The sequence below is a fragment of the Sugiyamaella lignohabitans genome, chromosome A (genome assembly GCF_001640025.1).
Source record: "Sugiyamaella lignohabitans strain CBS 10342 chromosome A, complete sequence".
Lineage (NCBI taxonomy): Eukaryota > Fungi > Ascomycota > Dipodascomycetes > Dipodascales > Trichomonascaceae > Sugiyamaella > Sugiyamaella lignohabitans.
This window is the reverse complement of record NC_031672.1, coordinates 276,820-297,915: the sequence shown is the minus strand read 5'-3', so window position 1 is coordinate 297,915 and position 21,096 is coordinate 276,820. Positions and strand designations below refer to the sequence as shown.

At 43.5% G+C, this 21,096-nt stretch overlaps 7 protein-coding genes and 1 non-coding gene across 8 annotated transcripts; 3 read left to right on the top strand and 5 right to left on the bottom strand.

Moving 5' to 3' along the window:
- Positions 1-154: 154 nt before the first annotated feature.
- On the top strand, positions 155-1,093 carry AWJ20_90 (glyoxylate reductase; the record flags this gene model as incomplete). Its single annotated transcript, XM_018882871.1, has 1 exon — positions 155-1,093. One exon carries the CDS (start codon positions 155-157, stop codon positions 1,091-1,093), a length of 939 nt encoding a protein of 312 aa, XP_018734342.1.
- Positions 1,094-1,187: 94 nt separating this feature from the next.
- Positions 1,188-2,552, bottom strand: LDB17 (Ldb17p; the record flags this gene model as incomplete). Its single annotated transcript, XM_018882859.1, has 1 exon — positions 1,188-2,552. One exon carries the CDS (start codon positions 2,550-2,552, stop codon positions 1,188-1,190), a length of 1,365 nt encoding a protein of 454 aa, XP_018734341.1.
- Positions 2,553-6,451: 3,899 nt separating this feature from the next.
- ERG13 (hydroxymethylglutaryl-CoA synthase) lies at positions 6,452-7,663 on the top strand (the record flags this gene model as incomplete). Its single annotated transcript, XM_018882849.1, has 1 exon — positions 6,452-7,663. One exon carries the CDS (start codon positions 6,452-6,454, stop codon positions 7,661-7,663), a length of 1,212 nt encoding a protein of 403 aa, XP_018734340.1.
- A 2,926-nt stretch (positions 7,664-10,589) lies between these two features.
- On the bottom strand, positions 10,590-10,707 carry AWJ20_87 (the record flags this gene model as incomplete). The annotated part of the gene is made up of 1 exon: positions 10,590-10,707. It is a non-coding gene; the product is annotated as a tRNA-Pro (tRNA).
- Positions 10,708-10,891: 184 nt separating this feature from the next.
- On the bottom strand, positions 10,892-12,340 carry AWJ20_86 (uncharacterized protein; the record flags this gene model as incomplete). The annotated part of the gene is made up of 1 exon (XM_018882829.1): positions 10,892-12,340. The coding sequence occupies one exon, from the start codon at positions 12,338-12,340 to the stop codon at positions 10,892-10,894; it is 1,449 nt and encodes a 482-aa protein (XP_018734339.1).
- An 896-nt stretch (positions 12,341-13,236) lies between these two features.
- On the top strand, positions 13,237-14,073 carry AWJ20_85 (uncharacterized protein; the record flags this gene model as incomplete). Its single annotated transcript, XM_018882819.1, has 1 exon — positions 13,237-14,073. The coding sequence occupies one exon, from the start codon at positions 13,237-13,239 to the stop codon at positions 14,071-14,073; it is 837 nt and encodes a 278-aa protein (XP_018734338.1).
- Positions 14,074-14,115: 42 nt separating this feature from the next.
- On the bottom strand, positions 14,116-16,770 carry YSP2 (Ysp2p; the record flags this gene model as incomplete). Its single annotated transcript, XM_018882808.1, has 1 exon — positions 14,116-16,770. One exon carries the CDS (start codon positions 16,768-16,770, stop codon positions 14,116-14,118), a length of 2,655 nt encoding a protein of 884 aa, XP_018734337.1.
- A 1,845-nt stretch (positions 16,771-18,615) lies between these two features.
- VBA5 (Vba5p) lies at positions 18,616-20,277 on the bottom strand (the record flags this gene model as incomplete). The annotated part of the gene is made up of 1 exon (XM_018882797.1): positions 18,616-20,277. The coding sequence occupies one exon, from the start codon at positions 20,275-20,277 to the stop codon at positions 18,616-18,618; it is 1,662 nt and encodes a 553-aa protein (XP_018734336.1).
- Positions 20,278-21,096: the final 819 nt, after the last annotated feature.

The window sequence follows — 21,096 nt, the reverse complement described above, 5'->3', positions numbered from 1 at the left end:
AATAAACTATGATAGTTATCAAAAAATATTTGATTTCATTGTAAGTTCCTTGTACAATTGTTTATTGAATTTAACTAATTTCTAGTATTATTATCCCAGAACAAGAGAACAGGTCATACAGGATTTCAAGACAGTTTTGAGCAATGCCGATGCAATGCTTATAACCTGGTCTGGTTTCACATCTGTAGGAGGGATGAACACTGATTTGGTAGATGCTCTTCCTGTATCTTTGAAAGTTATAGGCCTACCACACGTTGGATATGATCATTTCGATTGGGAAGCTATCAAGAAAAGAGGCGTTATTATGTGTAATAGTCCGGGAATGTCTGATAATGATGTGGCCGACATTGGCTTACATTTAATATTGTCTACATATCGCTCTACATCGCTCTTTGAAAGCACATTGAGGTCCCAGAAGAATGCTGCGTTAGCTCGAAGAGTCGTACTGAACTTTGACCAAGATACTGGTCGAGCAGACCCTGGTAATGAACCCATGGATCCTATGAAATACGTCCATGGCCATAGAGTTGGAGAGAGAGTTGTAACATCACCAGCGGGCCAACGTGTGGGTATAGCTGGGTTTGGTGGAATTGGAAGAGCGTTGGCTAAAAGATTGCATGTCCTTGGAATGACGATTCATTACTTCAAGCGCAGTCAATTGTCGCAGAAGGAGCTCAAATCTCTTGAAGGTATACCCTTAGTCAGACATGAGTCCTTTGAATCTCTGGCAAAAGAAAGTGATGTTCTAGTTCTCGCATTACCCCTGAGCTCTTCCACAAGGCACATAGTAAATGACAAAACCATTGGAATTTTGCCGGCCGAGGCAAGAGTCATCAATGTTGGAAGAGGGCCGTTGGTTGATCAGGCAGCTCTTCTCAGAGGGCTCAAATCAGGAAAGCTATCAGGAGCTGGTCTAGATGTTTTTGAGCACGAGCCTATAATAGAAGAGGAGCTTTTGAGTCGATACGACGTAACCCTGTTACCACATATCGGGGCATGTACTCAGAAAGCAGTGGAACGGGCTCTGATTAACAGTCTGGAGAATATAAAAAATGTAGTTGTTGACGGGGGCCATGGTATACATCCCATCTAATAGGTACATATTAGGCATTGATAGAGGAGATAAAATCATGTAATTAGCATATTAAAAATTAAAAAAAAAAATCATTTCACATTCGTTAACATCATCAAGGACATGGCCCTACTGGAGTGCCTATCCGCATCATTCGTGGCCTTGGAGGCGGAGGTGGGGTCGAAGATGGCCGCCCCTCAAGTATTTGAGATCCAGGAAGAGATAGATTGCGGTGTCGTGGAGGGGGAGGTGGTGGAGTATGAGTCTTCACAAGCGTTGCAACCTCGATAGCACTAGTATTTCTAATTTGCATGGCCTGAAGCTTACGTGGTGAAGGCCTGGGTGGGCGTTTGTGGTGTGTAACCAATAAATGATTATGAGAAGACGAATGACGAAGTTTGGGCATTTCAGTCACGTCAGTGGTAGAGGAAGATGCAGAGGAGATGGACGTGACTGGAGACATTTCAATGAGTGGAACCGATGACGTCTGCTTACGGTCTATGTACTCAGAATTTGAGCTTGACCTAGTTTCTATCGAGACGCCTGTATTTTGTTCAGAAAGGCTGGTAATAGGAGATATTATTGGCGAGCAGTAACCCAGCCAGTCAACTCGTAGACACCTATAAGCCAGCCTCTGAGTGTTTTCAGAAATAGCATGCGAATTTGCGCATGATGGATTAGCAAAAACTTCCAAGAGGGACAGGAGTTCGTCCTTTTTGTATTGTTCATAGCGAATCTGGGTATTTTGAAGCAAGGGGTGAAGTATTCGGAGATAAGTGTTACGAAGATCCTCTTCTTCGAAAGGAAGGTCATGCAATTCTCGGATAATCACCCCAACAACAACCTTCAAATCATTAAGATACATGTATTGGAAAGTTTCCTTGGTGGTGAATATCAGATACAACAGCTTAAGCATCATGAGCTGGATGCACTTGTCAGCGCCTCTATTGAATATGAAAACCATATTCTCCCCAAAAGCTCTATACATATCCCCGTCTTTTTTCAAGATATCAAATGTTTTATTTCGCAAGGAAATGCTTTCTTGGTTCGCATTTTCTTCTTGCTCTTCTTCATCAGATTCATCAGGACTGTGACCACTGAGAACTGCAATCATATACTGTTCATTCAATGCTAAAATTACTTTCATGGCCGCCATGTTATAGGGATCGGTAGTGTCGTATCCCGCTTTATTCTCAACAACCGAAAATAAAAACTCCAAAAACTCTTTTGATATTTTTTGCAATTCTCTTATGGGTATCTTTTGGATCCTACACATTTCATATAGCAGTTCCAAGAATATTCTTTGCAACCTGATATTTGAAAACCGGTCTTGCCATAAAGTCTCGACGATTAATGAAATGGCAGCCTCTTCTTGCAGCATTTCCAATGTAGACTTGTGGAGCCTGCCATCAACCAGTAAAACAGCACCGATAAGAATTCTCCATGGTACACTCAAATCTTCTAGACCCAATACCAACATCGAAATAAGCTTCCTCCGTACAAAAGCCCTACTTTGGCTATATATGCTTGAGTTTATCAAATCATATGCACATTTTGTAAGATCCTCGTCCGATACCAAATATTGGTCCATATACATAGTAGCCAGCCTCAAATATGCTAGCAATGCTCGGTCAATGTTTGAAGTTGAGTGGTAATCACCAGACGCTATGTCGTGAAGCTCATCCCAAAACTGGCTAGAGTTCTCCAGTTGATAAGACACAATATCCATCCTTTGCCAAGCCCTCTCCGAAAATGCAACAACAGTAATAAAAACTAGTCAAGATAACAGATGCAAATCAAATGCAACAAACAGAACTTAACTCTGACTCTGATTCTGACGAAAAAGGACTATGAAAAGTAGAGACCGATGCAAACAAATCAGTTGTTTCGTTCAACAAGTGTCGATGTCATAAACCCAGAACGCCGTTCTCAAGTTTAATTCTCTAGGTGCATAGCAACACCACAATTTAGCAAATGAGAAATCAGCGTCAAGCTAGGATGAATATGCGAATATGAAGCGAGCGTAGATACAAATGCCGAGTATATGTCAACAACTAGTACGAATTTGAATAATGCAAATGCAAAAGTCAGACTCCAGTGTAAAGTCAGATGAGATGCGCTCTATGATAACCTTGACACCCCAAATATGATACCACCAGTTCCGGTTTTTAACAGGCTCTAACAAACTTTAACAAACTTTAACAGACTCTAGCAAGCAAAACCAAGCCAACAAAGCAAAGTCGAAAGGGGGTGATAGTACCCTATCAGTCTCAAGTCAATAACTAATAACTAATATGATAAGTGAGTGAGTGAGCGAACCAAGTGAATTCCGCGTGTGTGATGCTGTCCAGTGCCAGATTATGATCACTGGAATATTAAGTAGACTCTCAACTCAGGGTCTTTGTGAGATGATATTATGATAAAAGCAACAGCAGACCATATGGGATTGTCCATGCAAGATTGTAACGGTGCCGCGCGTCAAAATGCACCACTCCAGTAGCTACAGCAGAGGTCCGGCCGTAGTTTATTCTGTTCAATATCAATTGTAACGGGGTCGACTGTCTTGTTTTACTGGCTCTTCTGGATACTCGGATCCTGGAATTTTCTATTTAAAGTTATTCAATTGCGATTTCAACTTTGACTACGACTACCTCAGCGACTTTCAGTTGTCCTGGTCTCAGTAAAGTACTAAGTTACTCAGTCGACCCCCACACAACTCCACCAGCAGCTGCCTCAGTCGGCCCGCTCCGCACCATACGTAATACGATTCCATACTTCACTCTCCACCACCAACCCAAATCAAACCAAACCAAACAAACCAAAACTGAACCAATCCGTTTATAAATAATACTACATCTGCTCTATTTCACACTCCCTTCCCTCTCATTCCCAATAATATCCGCATTCCTATCTCCCCAGGATCTAACTCCTAAAGCTATAGTCAACTCTCTTCTCTAAATAGCTCTCGTATAGCACTTCTCGTTCGGGACTGGCCTCCGGCGGCTGGGGCTCCGCCCCAGACCCCGTGGCTCCCGCTTCGCGGGAGTTTCGTGGGCCTGCCAGGTGAACTAAGGTTAATGGCCGACCCAAATATAAATATATAATGTCTAAATACCCATATGGACATCGATTCGATATATCGACAGATGCCCATCGTACATACATCTCACATCCTGTACCGGTCGTAGGGCTGCTATCTTATCTCACAGCAGCCAGCCAGCTGGTTCACCTTGTTAGGGTGATGCTATTTTAGCATATAAGCCCAAAATAGGCTTCGGTCCAATGGTCGACATGTTTCTCGTGCTTATAGTACTAAATATGTATACGACCAACGTAGAGCAGCACGCGGTCTCATCTATAACGCGTCACAATGAGCCAAAAAGAGGCATCTAATTTACCTAATCTGGCTGCGGAATTCAGCGAACCGGTCCCATTCGCTGACATCCGCATGTCGGGTGCATAAGTCTTGCCTAAAATAGCCTAACCCTTCAGAAACAGGCCTTCTCTTCTCGCGAGGAACCCCCAAGCAGGGCCACTACGGTTGAGGGGAGCCGGTCTGGAAAACCAACTAACTTTTGGGCTCGATTTTGGGCTTGATTTTGGGCTTGAATTTTTGGATCGCCGGCAGAGGATCTAGAACATAATATATGGGATTGAAGAAAGAGACAGCAGCGTTGCTGGGCCCATAAAATAAGGAGATACATGTACAGAGCTGGCAGTCGCATGGTAGACAGCGAAACCACCGTTTAGCACGCATGAAAAAGCTTGTCAGCCATGCCAGAATATCAAACTCCATTAACCTCCAATCCAATTCCCATAACTTCAGCCGCCAGATCAGCAGCCCGGATCAGATCCAATCAGACGATGTCAAAATCAGACACTCACCCACTCGCCAGACCAATCCCCCACGCCCCGACTCGAGCGAAGCGAGAGGAGCCACGGGGTCTGGGGCAGAGCCCCAGCCGCCGGAGGCAGAGCCCCCTGCCCCTCTCTCAGCCCTCCTGTGATGTTGACCCCCATCACCTCCGGGTGGTTGACCCCCAACCCCATAGCCGCGTTAAGTGAAATTATGCGCGTCAATGGGTAGTAGGCTGGATCAGCCAGGTACGACAGGTGGTCAGTTACCAGGAAACAGGCCGTAAGCAGACATAACCCAAGATAGCCAGACGCATAAACAGGTGCAAATCAAGACTGATTTGCACCCCTCGACCTAATCAATCGTTCAATCAACACGGCGCAGTCCAGCCGCCAGTCAACCCCTATGCAGCCTGAAAAATAACTGCAACATAAACTCCAACACTTTATCTTGTTTGTGGTTTTTTTGTTTGATTAGTTTCAACATTTCTTCTCTTCGGATTCACTGTTAATCTTATCGATTCTTTTTATTATATCTATCTTTGTAAGTTGTATTCAGAATTTGTCAACTGGTTTTCTGTGTAGTATGAAATCTGCCTGGCAGTGTGATCTGATGGTCGTTCTCATTAAGCAAAGACTCGAGGTACAATCCGGGCTATTGTTGACCACTGATTATTTTTGTTGACTTTGGTGAAAAAGAATTTGACAGTTTTTCAACTTCTCAGCAGGCTATTTGATTTCAAGTCTGGTCTCACCACCAGGTTCTGTGAAGACTGCTGGTACAGATCAAGATCCCGTACACGAACCAGACAGAATGTGTCTGACGCGGGCAGCCGGACTCCTATGATCCATTCTAACTCTCCAGAACCATGACTGTTCCAGATCGTCCCCAAAACGTTGGTATTAAAGCCTTCGAAATCTATATTCCTTCCAGAGTAAGTTTATTATGGCTTGGATGACGGCCTGTCTCTACTGGCTGAGGGCTGAAGACTGCGCCCCATCCCCTGGTTCCCTTAGCTTGTTGATGAGGAGGTGGCTCAGCACGATCTCTATGGGATTTGGTATTTCGAATTTTGGTAGTTGGTATTTCGACTTTGGAATTGGTATTCACCTGGTTCAGCTTCTCGTTTGCTGATTTCTTGATCCTGATCCCTCAGTCGCTCATTCACTGCCATATGAAGGTTACAGGAGCAGATATTTCGTTTTTTGATGCCCCAGTCACATCGATGACCCAAACTCTGCTCTGTTTTCCTGTTTATTGCTGTTTATTGGGAAAATTATACGGCATTACCTACCATATTCCAACCGCTTGAACCGCTATGCTATCCCCCACCCCCCCTGTCACGCGACCACGACGTAACGAGCGAAGCGAGCTACGGGTCCGGGCAGAGCCCGGCCGCCGGAGGCAACACCCCACCCCCGTATCCCATTTCTAACCCGTCACAGATTGTCAACCAAGCCGACTTAGAGAAGCATGATGGCATTCCTGCTGGCAAGTACACCATTGGCTTGGGCCAAACCAACATGGCCTTTGTCGATGACAGAGAGGATATCTACTCGTTTGCTTTGACTGCAGTCAGCAAGTTGTTGAAGAAGAACAACATCGACCCTGCATCCATTGGTCGTCTCGAGGTCGGTACCGAGACCTTGTTGGACAAGTCCAAGTCGGTCAAGTCTGTGTTGATGCAATTGTTTGGCGACAATGCTGATATCGAGGGTGTTGACACTATTAACGCTTGTTATGGTGGTACCAATGCCCTTTTCAACGCTATTAACTGGGTCGAGTCGTCGTCTTGGGACGGTAGAAACGCCATTGTCGTTGCTGGTGATATCGCCATTTACTCCAAGGGTGCTGCTAGACCTACGGGTGGTGCAGGTGTTGTTGCTTTGTTGATCGGTCCTGACGCTCCTTTGGTGTTCGACCCTGTTCACGGTTCTTACATGCAACACGCTTACGATTTCTACAAGCCCGATCTCACTTCTGAGTACCCAGTTGTCGACGGTCACTTCTCTTTGACCTGTTACACTCGTGCTTTGGACCAAGCTTATAAAAGCTACAACAAGAAGGCTGAGAAGAGACACTTGTTTACCGCATCTGAGGAGAAGCAAGGAATCAAGCGTTTCGACTACAGTGTTTTCCACGTTCCTACCTGTAAATTAGTCTCCAAGTGTTATGGTCGTTTACATTACAATGACTACCTGGAGAACCCTGCTGCCTTTGCCGATGCTGAGATCCCTGCTGAGGTCAAGTCTGTTGACTACGAGGCCTCTTTGACCGACAAGGTTGTTGAGAAGACTTTCTTAAATATTGCTAAGGATGCCTCTAAGACCAGACTCGCTCCTTCTCTTATCGGACCTACCAACACCGGTAACATGTACACTGCCAGTGTGTACTCTTCCTTGGCCTCCTTACTGACCTTTGTTCCTGCTGACGAGCTTGCTGGCAAGAGAGTCTCGTTGTTCTCTTACGGTTCTGGCCTTGCCTCGTCGTTCTACTCCCTTGTCATCAAGGGCGACATTGCTCCTCTTGTCAAGAACCTCGAGTTCAAGAAACTCCTCGATGACCGCACCACCGTAACTCCCACCGAGTACGAGGCCGCTCTCGCTCTCCGTGAGAAGGCCCATCTCCAAAAGTCGTTCAAGCCCACCGGCTCCGTTGACGCCCTCCGCGAGGGCACCTACTACCTCACCGAGGTCGACGACAAATTCAGACGTTCATACGCCGTCAAGAACTAAAAAAAAGAGAATTCTAATTTACTAATCACTCATATTTGTTTTCTGTATTTTAATCTGTAGACTGCACTAATAATACTATGCACTAATATCTTCTGCTGGCGGATGCTGCCCCCGGCGGCTGGGGCTGTGCCCCAGACCCCACTGCTCCTCTCGCTGCGCTCGAGTCGACTGCCAGGGGTCCCAACAACGCTCGCGAAGCGAGCACAACGGGGCCTGGGGCAGCGCCCCAGCCACCGGAGGCACAACCCCCCCACCCGTCGTTTCACTTTCCCCCTGAACAGATTCAGGGGTAATCGGGTGCATGCAGCCGCTGCCGCGCCTGTGCGTTTGCGATAAGATAGTCAAATAATTAATTCGGCAGGAGACGCGTATCAGATTTGAATCTCATAGTGGGTAGTGGCTGGCCATTATTTTATCGCGAGTCAAAGGGCTTTATCTGTTTTCTGTATAGTCTAGGATTTCGCTGTGTAAATTATTAACTCTAGTTTGGAGTCTCTGTGTGCATTGAGCGACAACGTTTTCGTTTATGAAGTTAGGTGCCGGTTGGAAGCGAATGCTGAAGTAGCTGAATTGGAGCTGACAGTTTATAATGCCTCCTCTGGCTGGCGTTAATCAGCACGTATTAGACTTTAATATTAATATCGAAAATGAAATAAGTAATGGTGGAGGCGACTTTGAACGAGGATTAGTGAGCGACGTGATTGTAGGACAGAATCAAGAGGACGTGAAACTGCCGTCTACAGCGGGGCCTGTTTCGGATCAGACTGATAACCAGAGTGGAAACCAGGTTAACCAGAATGGCCAGGTGAAGAATGGCATTAGATCAGGGTTACCTGCGAGGACATCTGTTTATAAACCTCAATATCTTTCGGCTGTAGCATCAAGACCAGTGATATCATCCGGTCAAGAACCTGCATCTGCTCAGCCGGCGATAGCTGGTATCACAGGCACAGAAAAATCAGTTCCGAATGCCGTAAATAGAGTCACTTCAGTAGAATCTGGTCTGACAATGGGTTTGTCTTCGACAAAACAGCAGACGGCCCAGACAAAGTCTGAAGCTACTGGTGAACCTAATAACAACATAAAAATTGAGGCATCCTCAACCGCAAATTCAGCACCTGTCTCCAGTAATAGCCAAATTGATGAGAAAGTCGACTCTGCACTGCAGTCAAGGGGGACCACAGCCGCAAATGCCAATATTTCAGACGCTGAGCCAGTGAAACCAAGACCATTGACTGCTGTAAATAATGAAAACAACCCAACAGTAACTTCTCAACCTGCTGTTGGTTTACAGCGACGTCTCGATTTTGCCAGAGATGGAAAAAGAATCTCTCGCATTACAGGGTCTACACGTAGCATGTCTACTTTAGACGATATATTGGATGGCGATTCATTAGAGCTCAATTCAGTACCGGGACCTACTTTTGTGCCTGCTGCCAGACGTATGTATGAGGCAGCAGCGAGATCGAATTCGGCAATGGATGCTCCAGTTCGTCCTCTTAGTATGGAGAGACCCTATAGTCCCAATCTTCGTAGAGGCGGTGATGATGCTAGCTATAATTATCCTACTAAGCCAGGAGGAGGTTCAGTTCGGGGTCCAGTGGGTCCCACTGGTGCCGCGATTGATTCTCGTAAATATCAGTTCTCTGATTCAGAGGCTCCTAGCAATGAACATTTAGCAATGGGTCCTTCGTATCGTCCAACCTACCATCATACTCGAGCTGTTTCCACTTCAACCCATATATCACCAGAGACTATCGGAGAGTATCGTTCACCTTCTGGAGCAATATTGGGTAGACGAGGAAGCAATGGATACAGGCCCAATGAACCATATCACTTTCGTAACTTCAGTGTAGACTCATTTATTGATGATACTGAGAGTCCAATTGCCAGACGGCAACGGACCAGACAGACTGGCGCATTAACTCCGGATTCCAGTTATAATATTGGTGAGATAGCTGCTCGTAGAATCAGCAGTTTGGAAACCAAACGTCAGCGGCTTGATTCAAGATTGTCCAATGGTAGACCCAAGAGCTTTCATTCATATTCATCCTCATCTGCACATGATGGTGCTGATAATATTTATAACGGGCATGAGTCTCCTATCCCCAGGCTCATCGATGCTGCATCTCCAACATCCTCAACCACATCGTTAGACAGAAAACGTAACATTGCCAATTCATACCAAGCATTGACCCTGGATTATATGATGATACGACAGACACTCAAAGCTCTCGAAGACCGAATATCTCTTCAGGAACGCATCCAATCGAAACTAATGAGCGACGACCCTGAATCAGAAGTCGTAGATATCGTTTCGCCTTCTCCCAATGCATCACTACCCGCGCATCGTCGGACTTCATCCAATCTGTCAAGCACAGCATCCACTCAAACCGATAAAGAACCTTACGAAGAAAACACGACTAACGACAAACCAACCGTCCATGAGACATTATCGGTAATGAAGCCCTCCTCTAAAAAGTGGACATCAAAGCTTCAAAATCCCTCTTTATTTATGCTTGCCTTAGGAATCCTCATATATTTGTAAGTGGGCCAGGTGTATGGCTGTCGCGGATTATTCTTATTCAACGTACTAACAGTGTCTCAGGACTATAATCTATGTTAATCAGCAAGAACGCCGATTTTTCACTCAAATGAAAGGCGTTGGAGTTGACGAGGGGTTTGATATCGACCCTCTGCCTGAGGTTTTCAAATAGCTTATTTGGACACGGACCTTTGCATAATAATTAATTAACCTGTACTTTAATTATAATGACTTTTTCAAGTAGTCCATAGCTCACTAAGCAAATCTAACATACCCACATTCCACTCAAGCGTAACGAGAGGACATAGGGAGGTTAATGGGAGATACTGCTATCAATTGCAAAAAAAAAATAACTCAACAGCTTAACTAGAGCAAAAATTTTGCGCTTTGGAGGAATCGAACCCCCGTCACCTACAAAACTCTAGTCGCCCTTTTTAAGGGTGGGGACATGCATTAGCACTTTCCCGAAGCAGGCATACTACCTCTATACTAAAAGCGCTATCGCAGATTTCCAGTCGGCCATTAAGCCACAGATGCGCTAGTTTCGAGATTCAATACATAAAAGGTCATATGTAGAAATCCCAAACCCTACACCCTATTTTCAATATTTACGTTAAAAAATAATATATTGGAGGTCTAAATGCAGTCTATTAAGTAGTCTAGGATGGTATGCAATAATATATTTAGTTTTGGGAAGCATCTTCTTTGTACTTCTTGAAAGGGGGGTCGTTGAGTCGTTGCGTTGAGCCCTCGCCTCGGCGAATAACTTCTGATTCATAAGAAATGTGATATCCTCGAACAGTTGGAACAGAATCCTTTTTCTTGTACAAATCGCGGAAAACCTGCACCTCTTCTGAAGTGCCGTAGACCTTCACGAACTTCTCTCTCTCTTGCTCAAAGGTTCCATTTTCAATGCTCTTTTGAATGCCCTCGAAAAATCTGTTGAACACAGCGATATTATGCATTTGCAACAGAACCCAGCTAGTCATCTCTCGAGCATTCAACAGATGATGGACATAGGCACGATAGTAGGTGTTTGGCACAGTGTCACGGTTAGCACGGCCAAAGTTGGTCATGTCTGTAGCATATTTAGGGTCCCAGAGATTAAATCCAAAATCAGGATGCTCTTCACTCGCAGGGAATGTGAAATCCAAGGCAACACCAGCATCTGTGAAATCATTAATTCCAGTCGCAACGAACAAATCAACTCCGCTATTAACCAGGTCCAATACTTCATGAGGTGTCTCAAGACCACTATTGTAAGCCACTGCTAATCTTGACACATCTTCATGCAATGCCTTCACATAAGAGGTGACGGTAGAAATGGCCGCCTCTCCATCTAATGAAGCACCACTGTGCTTGGCAACGTCTCTTTTCTTTGCAAGTTCAGCCTGTCGTTCAGATAATCTTGCGGCTTGAGCATTCCATAGGGAAATTCCCGTTATACGAGCATCCGACTTGATCTTTTGTAGATAGTTCGATTGAAACTCTGCTGCCAAACCTGGCAAGATTGGTGCAAATATCTCAAAACCAGTTGTATGTTTCGATCTTTGTTCCAGCAACTCATCGAGCCATTTTTCTGTTCTTTTCAGCATCTTTTGTGCACGGTTATTTCCTGGCTTTCCACCAGGTGACAAATTAGGAATATCTGGGATTGAAAATACCATGTCAGGCTCGAATTTCGTAATGAACTCTGAATACATATCCACAGTCATATATTTGAATCCCTCGGGAGTCATGACACTAACCTTGTCATCAAAGTTTGCCTGAGGAGAAGGTACAGGGACCGGTCGCCTATGCGAGAGTGCCAATCCAAACTTCGAAGGAAACGAAAACAGGTCTCTAGTAGGGCCTGGGTATTTCAGTAGGGCACTATTTTGTTGGGGAGCCTTTTCCATAAAGTCCTCGACTGAAATAAGAGCGCCAACAGACGCTGTGGTTTCACATTTTACAACATTATCTGGGGATAAGTGAGGTATAACACCGCGCGAGGTGGGGCACAAGAAAGTGGGTGTTCTTACTGGCGAGCTATTTGATCGCACTTTAAGAGCACCGATACGGGCTAAGGAAGTGGAAGAAGATGCTGCTTTTATAGTTTGAAAACTTGAACTGGCCATGGAATCAGAAGTCATATCGCAGTTTGTCTTCAGGTGTGGACTTGGTTAAGGGACTTCTGACCTGCATTAACATTTTTTTCAATCTCTCGAACCTTATCACGGAACTTGATTAGGGCAAGGGCAAATATTGTACCAGAATTGCTGGTGGGCTGTAACCATATAGCTAGTTGACTTCGCAAACAACTATGCTATAATTTGTTGATGGCTCAGCTATAATCTCTATTTTACTCTCTCTACGTAATATGGATGCTTTTTACTGTCATTGAAGGAAGTCAAGAATTAGAAGAATCCTGTGCTTGGATTTGTAGATCCCCCTGAATTAACCTCTTACGGCAGTAGTATGTTCGTGTGCTGTAGAAAATACCATCTACTCCTATATATTGACAAATCTACGCAGCTGATGAAGAGCCACTTGAAGAAGAAATGCAATACAGGATAGACTATTATTTAATATCTTGTCCACAATACTTAACTTCTTACTATGTTCATATCGCTGATGGGCGAATTAGTCGAATGGCTGTTTATTGCCGGTAATTCTTATCCATTTATGATAAGTTCTTTGCTCATTCCTCAATTATCACAAAACTGGCTTATTGAGTTCAATGTGGTTTGAAAGATGATCATTTTTCACACAAGAAGGAAGGAAAATCCAACGTGGACTTAAAGGGAGTTTTAAGTTTGCTCCAACGCATTGGTTTTATAAACCAAGCGGTAGCTATACTAAAGTAGCCACAATCGAATACTTGTTTTATATCAGTTTTGAGTGGTGAGTTTTCTAGTGATATTTCAAATAACTGGAGAACCTAGACCCTAAGATTCTGGGCCAGAACCCGCCCTTACCCACAACGATTTTCCCTACTAATACGTTGGTGATGTCTATCATTCAGTAGCAACGTATTTCTCTCCTATGGATGTCGGCTGACAGCACTCTCTATACCAATGCGTTGGCTACAAGCGATCAACTGAATTCTACTAAGGCTGTCGGTCATGGAACTGGCAAGGATAGCGCCTTTCATAACCGATTTTTGACGGCCAACTTCATCCAGACTGCTGGGATCTATCTGCGGTTAAGTCAAACTGTGATATCACGAGCTATTGTTTTGGCACAACGATTTTATACAACTACTGGATTACGCGATTTTCCCATTCATGATGTTGCTGCAGCAGTATTACTAATATCTTCAAAGTTGGTTTCGGGGCATCCAATAAAACCCGAGCAACTCTGTTACGTGGTCCAGTTTCTGTCATTGAATGGTAATCTAGTGTTCGAACATGATGTTCAAACTTTTAGTGTACCACAAACCTTTGATGTCATTGATACCTGGAAACAAATATCACCCACAGAAATGGAAGTACTGGCCGGACTAGCTTTTGATACGAATGTGGTTCTACCTTACAGTTTGGCTCTCTCTTATATTCAAGTTCTATCACTTCATGAGAGAGCCGGATCGGATATTATCAAACTGACATGGTCAACAATTAATGACGGTATAAGAGACTCTCCTTTTCTGACGATAGTGCATCAGCCCAATACCATTGCTGTTACCAGCATCATCCTAGCTGCAACTAAGTTGAATGTAGTAGTGTCGGATCAGGTAAATTGGTGGGATATGTTTGATGTCAACTCAGAGGACGTAGGCCACTCAATGGCTTTAATACTAGAAGGAAAGGAGTACGCCAGTTATATAAGAAATCAGAATTCCCATACGATCGACACGAATACAAAACAAAATAAAATAATAAAATAAAACAAAGATAAAATAATTACTAAATATAGCGAGGAAAGTAAATCACGTTGAATTCAAACGCTCTTTCAATATGCTCAATCTATGCTCTGTAATTCGAATTGCTTCCAACACTTCCTGCTCGGAATAAGAGCCTTTCTTGCCTTTAACATGGCTAGATACGCCTGGCTGGAAAATAGGATAACGAAGTATATCGCCATCGTCGAATTTACCCTCACCTCTATGCACAAGAGGATGTCCCACTCGTCCTCTATCTTCAAACCATTTCCACATCTGATATTCCTCCTCAACCCGCATCAATCGTGCTTGTTCAACTTCGGTGGGTACCGATGGCGAGAAAAACATCCATCGAATTGCAGAGAAGAGAATTATGCCAATAGTCAACAAAGCCCATGTAGGAAGAGGGACACCAGGTACTGGATTTTCCGTCAGTAAATTCATAAACTTTTCAAGGCTACTCTTGGGAGCAGATGCAACATCAATCTTGACTTTCTTAACCTTTTCTCTCCTCTTCTTTTTAAGTGGCTTCTTGTGTGTGACAGCAATTCCACCAGGTGCCTTAGATTTACTCTTTGATTTCAATGTGTTGTTAATCGCAGCTACCAAATCCTTAGCATACTGAGTTTGTCCATCCAGTGCTCCTTTTTCAATTGGCCCCTTAAGCCAACTCTTTGCCGACCACTCGATGTGATAAGATATAACAATCTTGGTGCTATTCCCGGGTGCCCAACAGAGGCCAGTCCTAGACTTCGTAACAAATGAGCCACCACTTGGAACATCAGGAGTAGATGTAGCTGTAGTTACTACGACGTAGTTTTCAAGATCCCACTTTTCAATTGTATCTGTACTAATACATTTTGTTTGTTTTGGGCCCACTGGACCACTTAATGGTTTTACGTATTCGTAATGACGAGTTTTATTGCCCCCATCGGCCTCAAACGGTGGCACTTCGCCAAGCTTGATATTCTTTTGATTTTCCGTCAAAAACTTCTTATACCATGTGGAATCAGATCCGAAAAGAAGATTCGCGACAATGCCAAGTGGAGCATGAATTGTTTCCGTTGCTAGCTCCTTATCATTGGCGTCTAATGCAGGCAAGTCGGTTGGAGCATGAGTTTCTGGACCCTCAAGAGGAACGGGCCAAGAGCCTGATCCAGAACCTGAGTCAGCGCCTGCTCCGTCTCCTGAGCCATTTCCAGCTGCAGGAGCTTTACCCCCAGAGCTATCTTTGTTGGCACTTTCGCTCGGACTGTCTCTAGCAGTCTCACCAAATTCATCATCCGTGTCAAGTTCATCACTGATGACTTCTCCACTAGATCCATATGAAAACGATCCATCATCAGAATCAACTTCCCTATTCCTTTCCTTGTCGGTGGAGCTTGTCGACTCTGAGTCTGACATATTAACAGCAGACCCATTCGCATACGCCTCCGACCGATTTGGTTGATGAGGACTACTCTTCTTCCAAATACTCATGAGAAAGTCAATCACGCTGTCTCGATTGACGAAACTTGCAAACGAGTGTCGAGCATGTAATGTCTGGATTACGATACCATTGGGGAATAGACCGGCAGTCATCTTTTTCTCCATAGTAACAATTTCGTCGAATGCAATAACAAGATTTGTAACCCAACCGAGAATGTTGGAATTGAAACAAACATGTCGCTCAGAAACGTACATTTTACCTTGAATCAGAATCTCCTTGCTGAGAGCACAATTGAAATCATCCAGGAGATAGTCGTCAGGCTGAACCGATTTGAATAAACGATGGAATTCTTTATTTCGTTTCTGGTTGGCATATGCAAATCCTGTCAAGTGATGATCACCATCAGCGCCCTCAGGAAACGCTGTGACACTATCTTCAGGTGAATCCTCATCTTCATTTGATTCAGTGCTTACTGTTGACGAGCTAACTGCTCTAAATGGTGGTTGTTCCATAGACTTGTTTGTATTCCGACGAGATCTATTTCTGGTTATGCTAACCGATCTCTTAAATTTATTAGAATGGAATTCCGGGAGATTGAATTCACCTTCACCTCCTGAGACATAACCTTCGTTTGCGTTTGGTGAGGTCGGCTTCAATGAGTCGGTAAGCTGGGGTGACTTCTTTCCTTCACCTGAAGGAGTTGCAGCCCTGTGCTGGGACCCTGAATCTCGAGAAAACCCTAGCGTGGCTAATGATAGCTCGCCCTTGCCCATTGTTGAAATGGTTGAACGAACTGGTTCAATTTTTACTTCACTCAATTTACCGTCTTCTCCCCGTTGATGGCTCATACTGGCCTCACTCACGCTTTCACTTTCATCAGCTTCGCTATAGGATCTAGACGATTCCTCATGTTCCCCATTTTTTAGCCCTGCCAAGGAATTAGCAGCATTCTGAGCCACTGTCAAGACGCTGCTTAAAAAGTGAGAGGCTGATGAAGCATGTGAATGGTCTTCCGATTTGGAAGAATGATATCCAAAGCTTTCAGAATGGCTAAGACCGTCCTCATTAGATGTGGACTCCACAGCACTTGGATGTTCTGAAGTCTTAGACGAGGCAGACGACGTTCGAGTTAAATTACCGTTACTACCGCTTTTTGGGTGGTCTGAGAGTGCCTTTAAAAGATCTCGATGGCCACGTCGATGTTCATGTTCCGATGGTTTGAATGGCACTCCTCTTGCCTGATGATGGTATGAACTCGATTCTGAGTCTGTCATTCTACTACTGTAAGCGGAACGAAATTACTTGACTTCTCTCTTGTCAAAATCACTAAAATAATTCTTCGCTTGTACCCAACTGAGACATATAATTCCGGTGGAGCAATTGTTGCTTTCTTTCCGAACTGTACCAAAGACTTTCTACGGCCCTGCCTTACAATAGACAGCGGAATATGACCTACTCAGTGTAAAGATTGTTGCAGCAAGCGACAAATGAACCAAACAGTCAATTGACTAGAATTTACAGCAATTGTCTGAGTATCGATGTGGAACAATACCTTCCTTATTATTGGGATTAGCTTTATCGGCCTCTTACTAAACTTTAAAAAGCGAGACTCCAGTCCCAATTGAATGTTCCTAACCTCTTGGCGCCTGAGTATCCGCAATTAAATGCACAGCTGGCTTATCGGGAATCTCGGAAGCAGTGTTCAATTCGCCTGAGATCCTAACAAATAACACCAATAGTCTACTTCTATAACAGCGAGATGCTGTAAAAATCGGTGGGATACACAGCTACTGAATGGTAGACTTGAACTCGGCACCTCTCCTTTGTATAAATATATTCTGCAGTGATAAAGTGGGGATAGAGATGATATGCATACAGGGATATTCAGCCGTGTCAGGGGGTGAAGGACAGGCAGGGTCCCAAATGAATATACTCAGACGGTTCGAGGTGTTGTATAAAATTAATTTAGAAATATTTATTCAGGAAAGGTTTGGAAATTATTAATGTATAGGAAACTATTTACTACTTATACATTCTACTGATGATGTTATATCTTTTCGGATGATGCCTGAGATTAGGCATTTAAGTAAAGGGAAAAATGGAGGAAACTTCAATTGGCCGATTGAAAGCAGCACACAGTGAACGAATAAAAGCCGTCATGGAAAATGGAACGGAGAATATGAGCAAAGTTACCAAGGTCCGTCTGACTGACATTTATCGAACTCTTCTAGAAGAGTCAGACAGATGCAGGGAGATGTTTTTGTTCGGAACTCATGCGCTGTGTGAAGCAAAGGCCAAACAACTTTACGAACAACCCAAAGCTAGCTTTATAGAAGAGTTGGCAAACATTGTGAACCAATTGCTAGAGGAAAAAGGCCAACTTGAGGCAAAAGTATCCAGGCTTGAAGCAGACCGAACCGGTCATGAGTTACAACGGAGCGGATCAACCGACTGGAGAAAACATACAGTATTATCCACAAAAAGGTCCCTGAAATGGAAAAACGCGGGAATGAGATGAAAGAGGCAGTGTGAATTTATCGAAGAATCGTCTGACCACGACAGTGGTGGTAAAATCGAAGGAGTTACTATGATAAATGTATACAACCAAGAAGTTAATCTGGACATGGGACACACCCAAGGAGGACTATTCAGATTTTATGGACAAGGTCGGCGACAACCAATTATCAAAATTTATTGTTGCTGGGGACTACAATTTACATCATTTTCTTTGGAGCTATGTCGGTGCGGCAACCTAGAGAGTATCTCTCATATCATGAACGGGTGTCCGCTCTTACAAGAGGCACGAAAAGACCTAGGTGACAAACTGCCCAGCTTCAATGGCCATACGGTATTTGGAACTTAACAAGGGATTAGACATGTCTTGCAATATCTATCAGCCTGGCTGACGATCAAAGACAATGCACGGTTGAGTTAAAGAGTAATTATTTTTGGTGTTGGTCTTTACTGAATCTCAGATGTTTACCAACTCCCAAAGTGCGAGTTCTCGGGATAATTCATTCAATTCAACAGCAATCTAATGATAATATTAAAGAATATGATAGCAAAAATGTAATAGTATCGCCGGTTTAAACCTACATAAGACAATAAATGAATATCAATCAATCCTGAGATTTAGGCGCAATGGGAACCCGCTTATTAGTGTAGAAAGGGGTGGTAAGAAAGGCAATGATTGAAAATGCCATTCCAAGAAACATGACATCTCGATATCCTTCTACAAATGCTTTGATTGCCAGTGGTATCTTGTCTTCAGGTAATGCGGCAATTAGTCCAGGGTTGTTCACAATGTCTCTAGTTGTAAATCCAACAACTGCACCGTAGTCATTGAGTTTATTCCCAAAAACAACATTTAGAACCACCTGTCCTAAAGAACTTCCCAAAATAGATCCCAAGGATCTAAACAATGTGACCATAGAAGTGGCTATCAAAACTCCTCCATTGGATTTTGGTGAAGCTATCTGAGCGCTAATTGTCATTGGCTGCACTAACAGACCCAAACCGACACCTGCCAAAATTTGATATCCAATTCGTTTGGAGGAGGGTGAATTCTCATTTAATAAAGTCAACAGACCAAATCCAACCGTACTAAGAGCTGAACCAACAATTGCTAGTGGCTTGGTAATTCCCTTCTTAGACACGATCGCTCCACTGAATATAATTGCTAGAATTGTGGGTAAAATAAGTGGAAGAATATCAATTCCAGATTGCATTCCATCAGCTCCTTTGACAACTTGAAAAAATGTTGCCAAAAAAATACACCCAATCATGAGTGCACCATAGCACCCAAAGAGACCCAAACAGGGGAGCACAACCTGAGCCACTTTAGCAATCCTGCGAGGAATTAAGGGAACTTTAGAAATGAAAAAATTGTAAATGAAAAATGCAATGCAGCCAAAAAATCCAATTACGAACAAACTAATGACTTCAGCAGAATTCCAAGGGCTGGTTGAACTTCCAAATGACAGAGGAAGCAGCAGGCATGAAAGACCAATTGCCAGTAGCAATACTCCAATATAGTCCACCTTCTTAATCTTCTCCTTGAAACTACCGGCAACCTTTGGTGGATTAAATAGTAAAGCGATGCAGAAAAAAGCAGCTGCTCCAATAGGCAAGTTGATATAGAAACACCATCTCCAGGAAACATGTGTAGTCAAAGCTCCTCCAATAAGGGGTGCCACAACAGATGCGATTCCAAATGACAAACCAATGAAGCTAATCATCAAACCTCGTTTTTCAATGGTTACAATTTCAGTAAGAATCAAAAATACCATAGTCTGAATACCGCCTCCTCCTATTCCTGCAATGATTCTACCTCCGATAAGCACATTCATTGATGGTGCCAGAGCACACATTAAACTACCTGCTTCAAATAAAACAATTGATATGAGCATACATATTTTTCTACCAAAGATCAGGGAAATACTTCCCCAACTCATGGACAAGACAGCAACTGGAAGGAAAAATCCAATTGTGATCCAACTGATCTTCCCAAATGAGTTGAACTTATTTCCTACCGTCTCAAGCAATGTGACTGTTATAGTCTGATCCAAAGCAAAAATAAACATACATAATAGTAGCGAGACAGAACAAAGCACAAGTTTGAATCCATGAAGAATTTGTTGATCAGAAGTTGTTCCATCACCTGAGTCTTCAACCTGTTCAAGGTCAACAAAAAGATCAACTGGTGCATCTGATCCTTCAGTAGTCTTAGAATTAGAGATGTCTACACTCTGATTTTTGGAGTGAATACTACTAGTGAACATTTTGTTAGAAGTGATCAGTGCTATAATCTAATTTTGAATACATATCTTCATTTTTATACGACTAGCTCATGGACTATATTCATCGTAGCTATTGTCCGCAAACCCCGCGACTATTGATTTACTTGGACCGTAAGTGATCCAATGTCTCATGCTTTTGATAGTGGACGGACTTTTACCTTCTAAGTGTTTTGTCACGAAGATCATTATTCAGGGGAAATTTGGGTGAAATTCGAACGTGCTTGACTACTGACTGACATGCGTCTCCAGTATGTGATGATCTTCATACATATATAGTATAATCCCGTTAACACCGCACTATCAACATGCACATTCAGTACATTATCGGCATCGTCAGTGATGACTTCTCTGACCTCTGAATCAAATGGATATTACTAAGGATATTCGCAGGAAGCAAGGATGTCGGATTTGAAAGTCGTATTTCACAACGACAAGGCTTGCGTGCTCTGTTCAAAGAGAAAAATAAAGTGCACTTATGAACTGAATGGCCAAGGCGATACTTGTGACTACTGTATGAAAAAGGGTGTTACGTGTTTGGTTCCACCAAGAAAGAAACGTCAGTCAAGAGGTGGCGTTAATAAAAGTCAACCGCATGCCATTTTCTTTCATCCATCATGTCCAATCTCTCTAAAAACTTTTACTAAGCTGGCTGCCATTGACCGGGATCCAGCATTCAAGTTTATTCAGGCAGGCCGAGAACAAAATGCGCTTACAGTAGCCAGACAATCCCAGAAATCAAAAGGATTATGGGCGAGCTCTGATTTGTTATCATGGGATAATTTATATGGGAGCGAACTGATT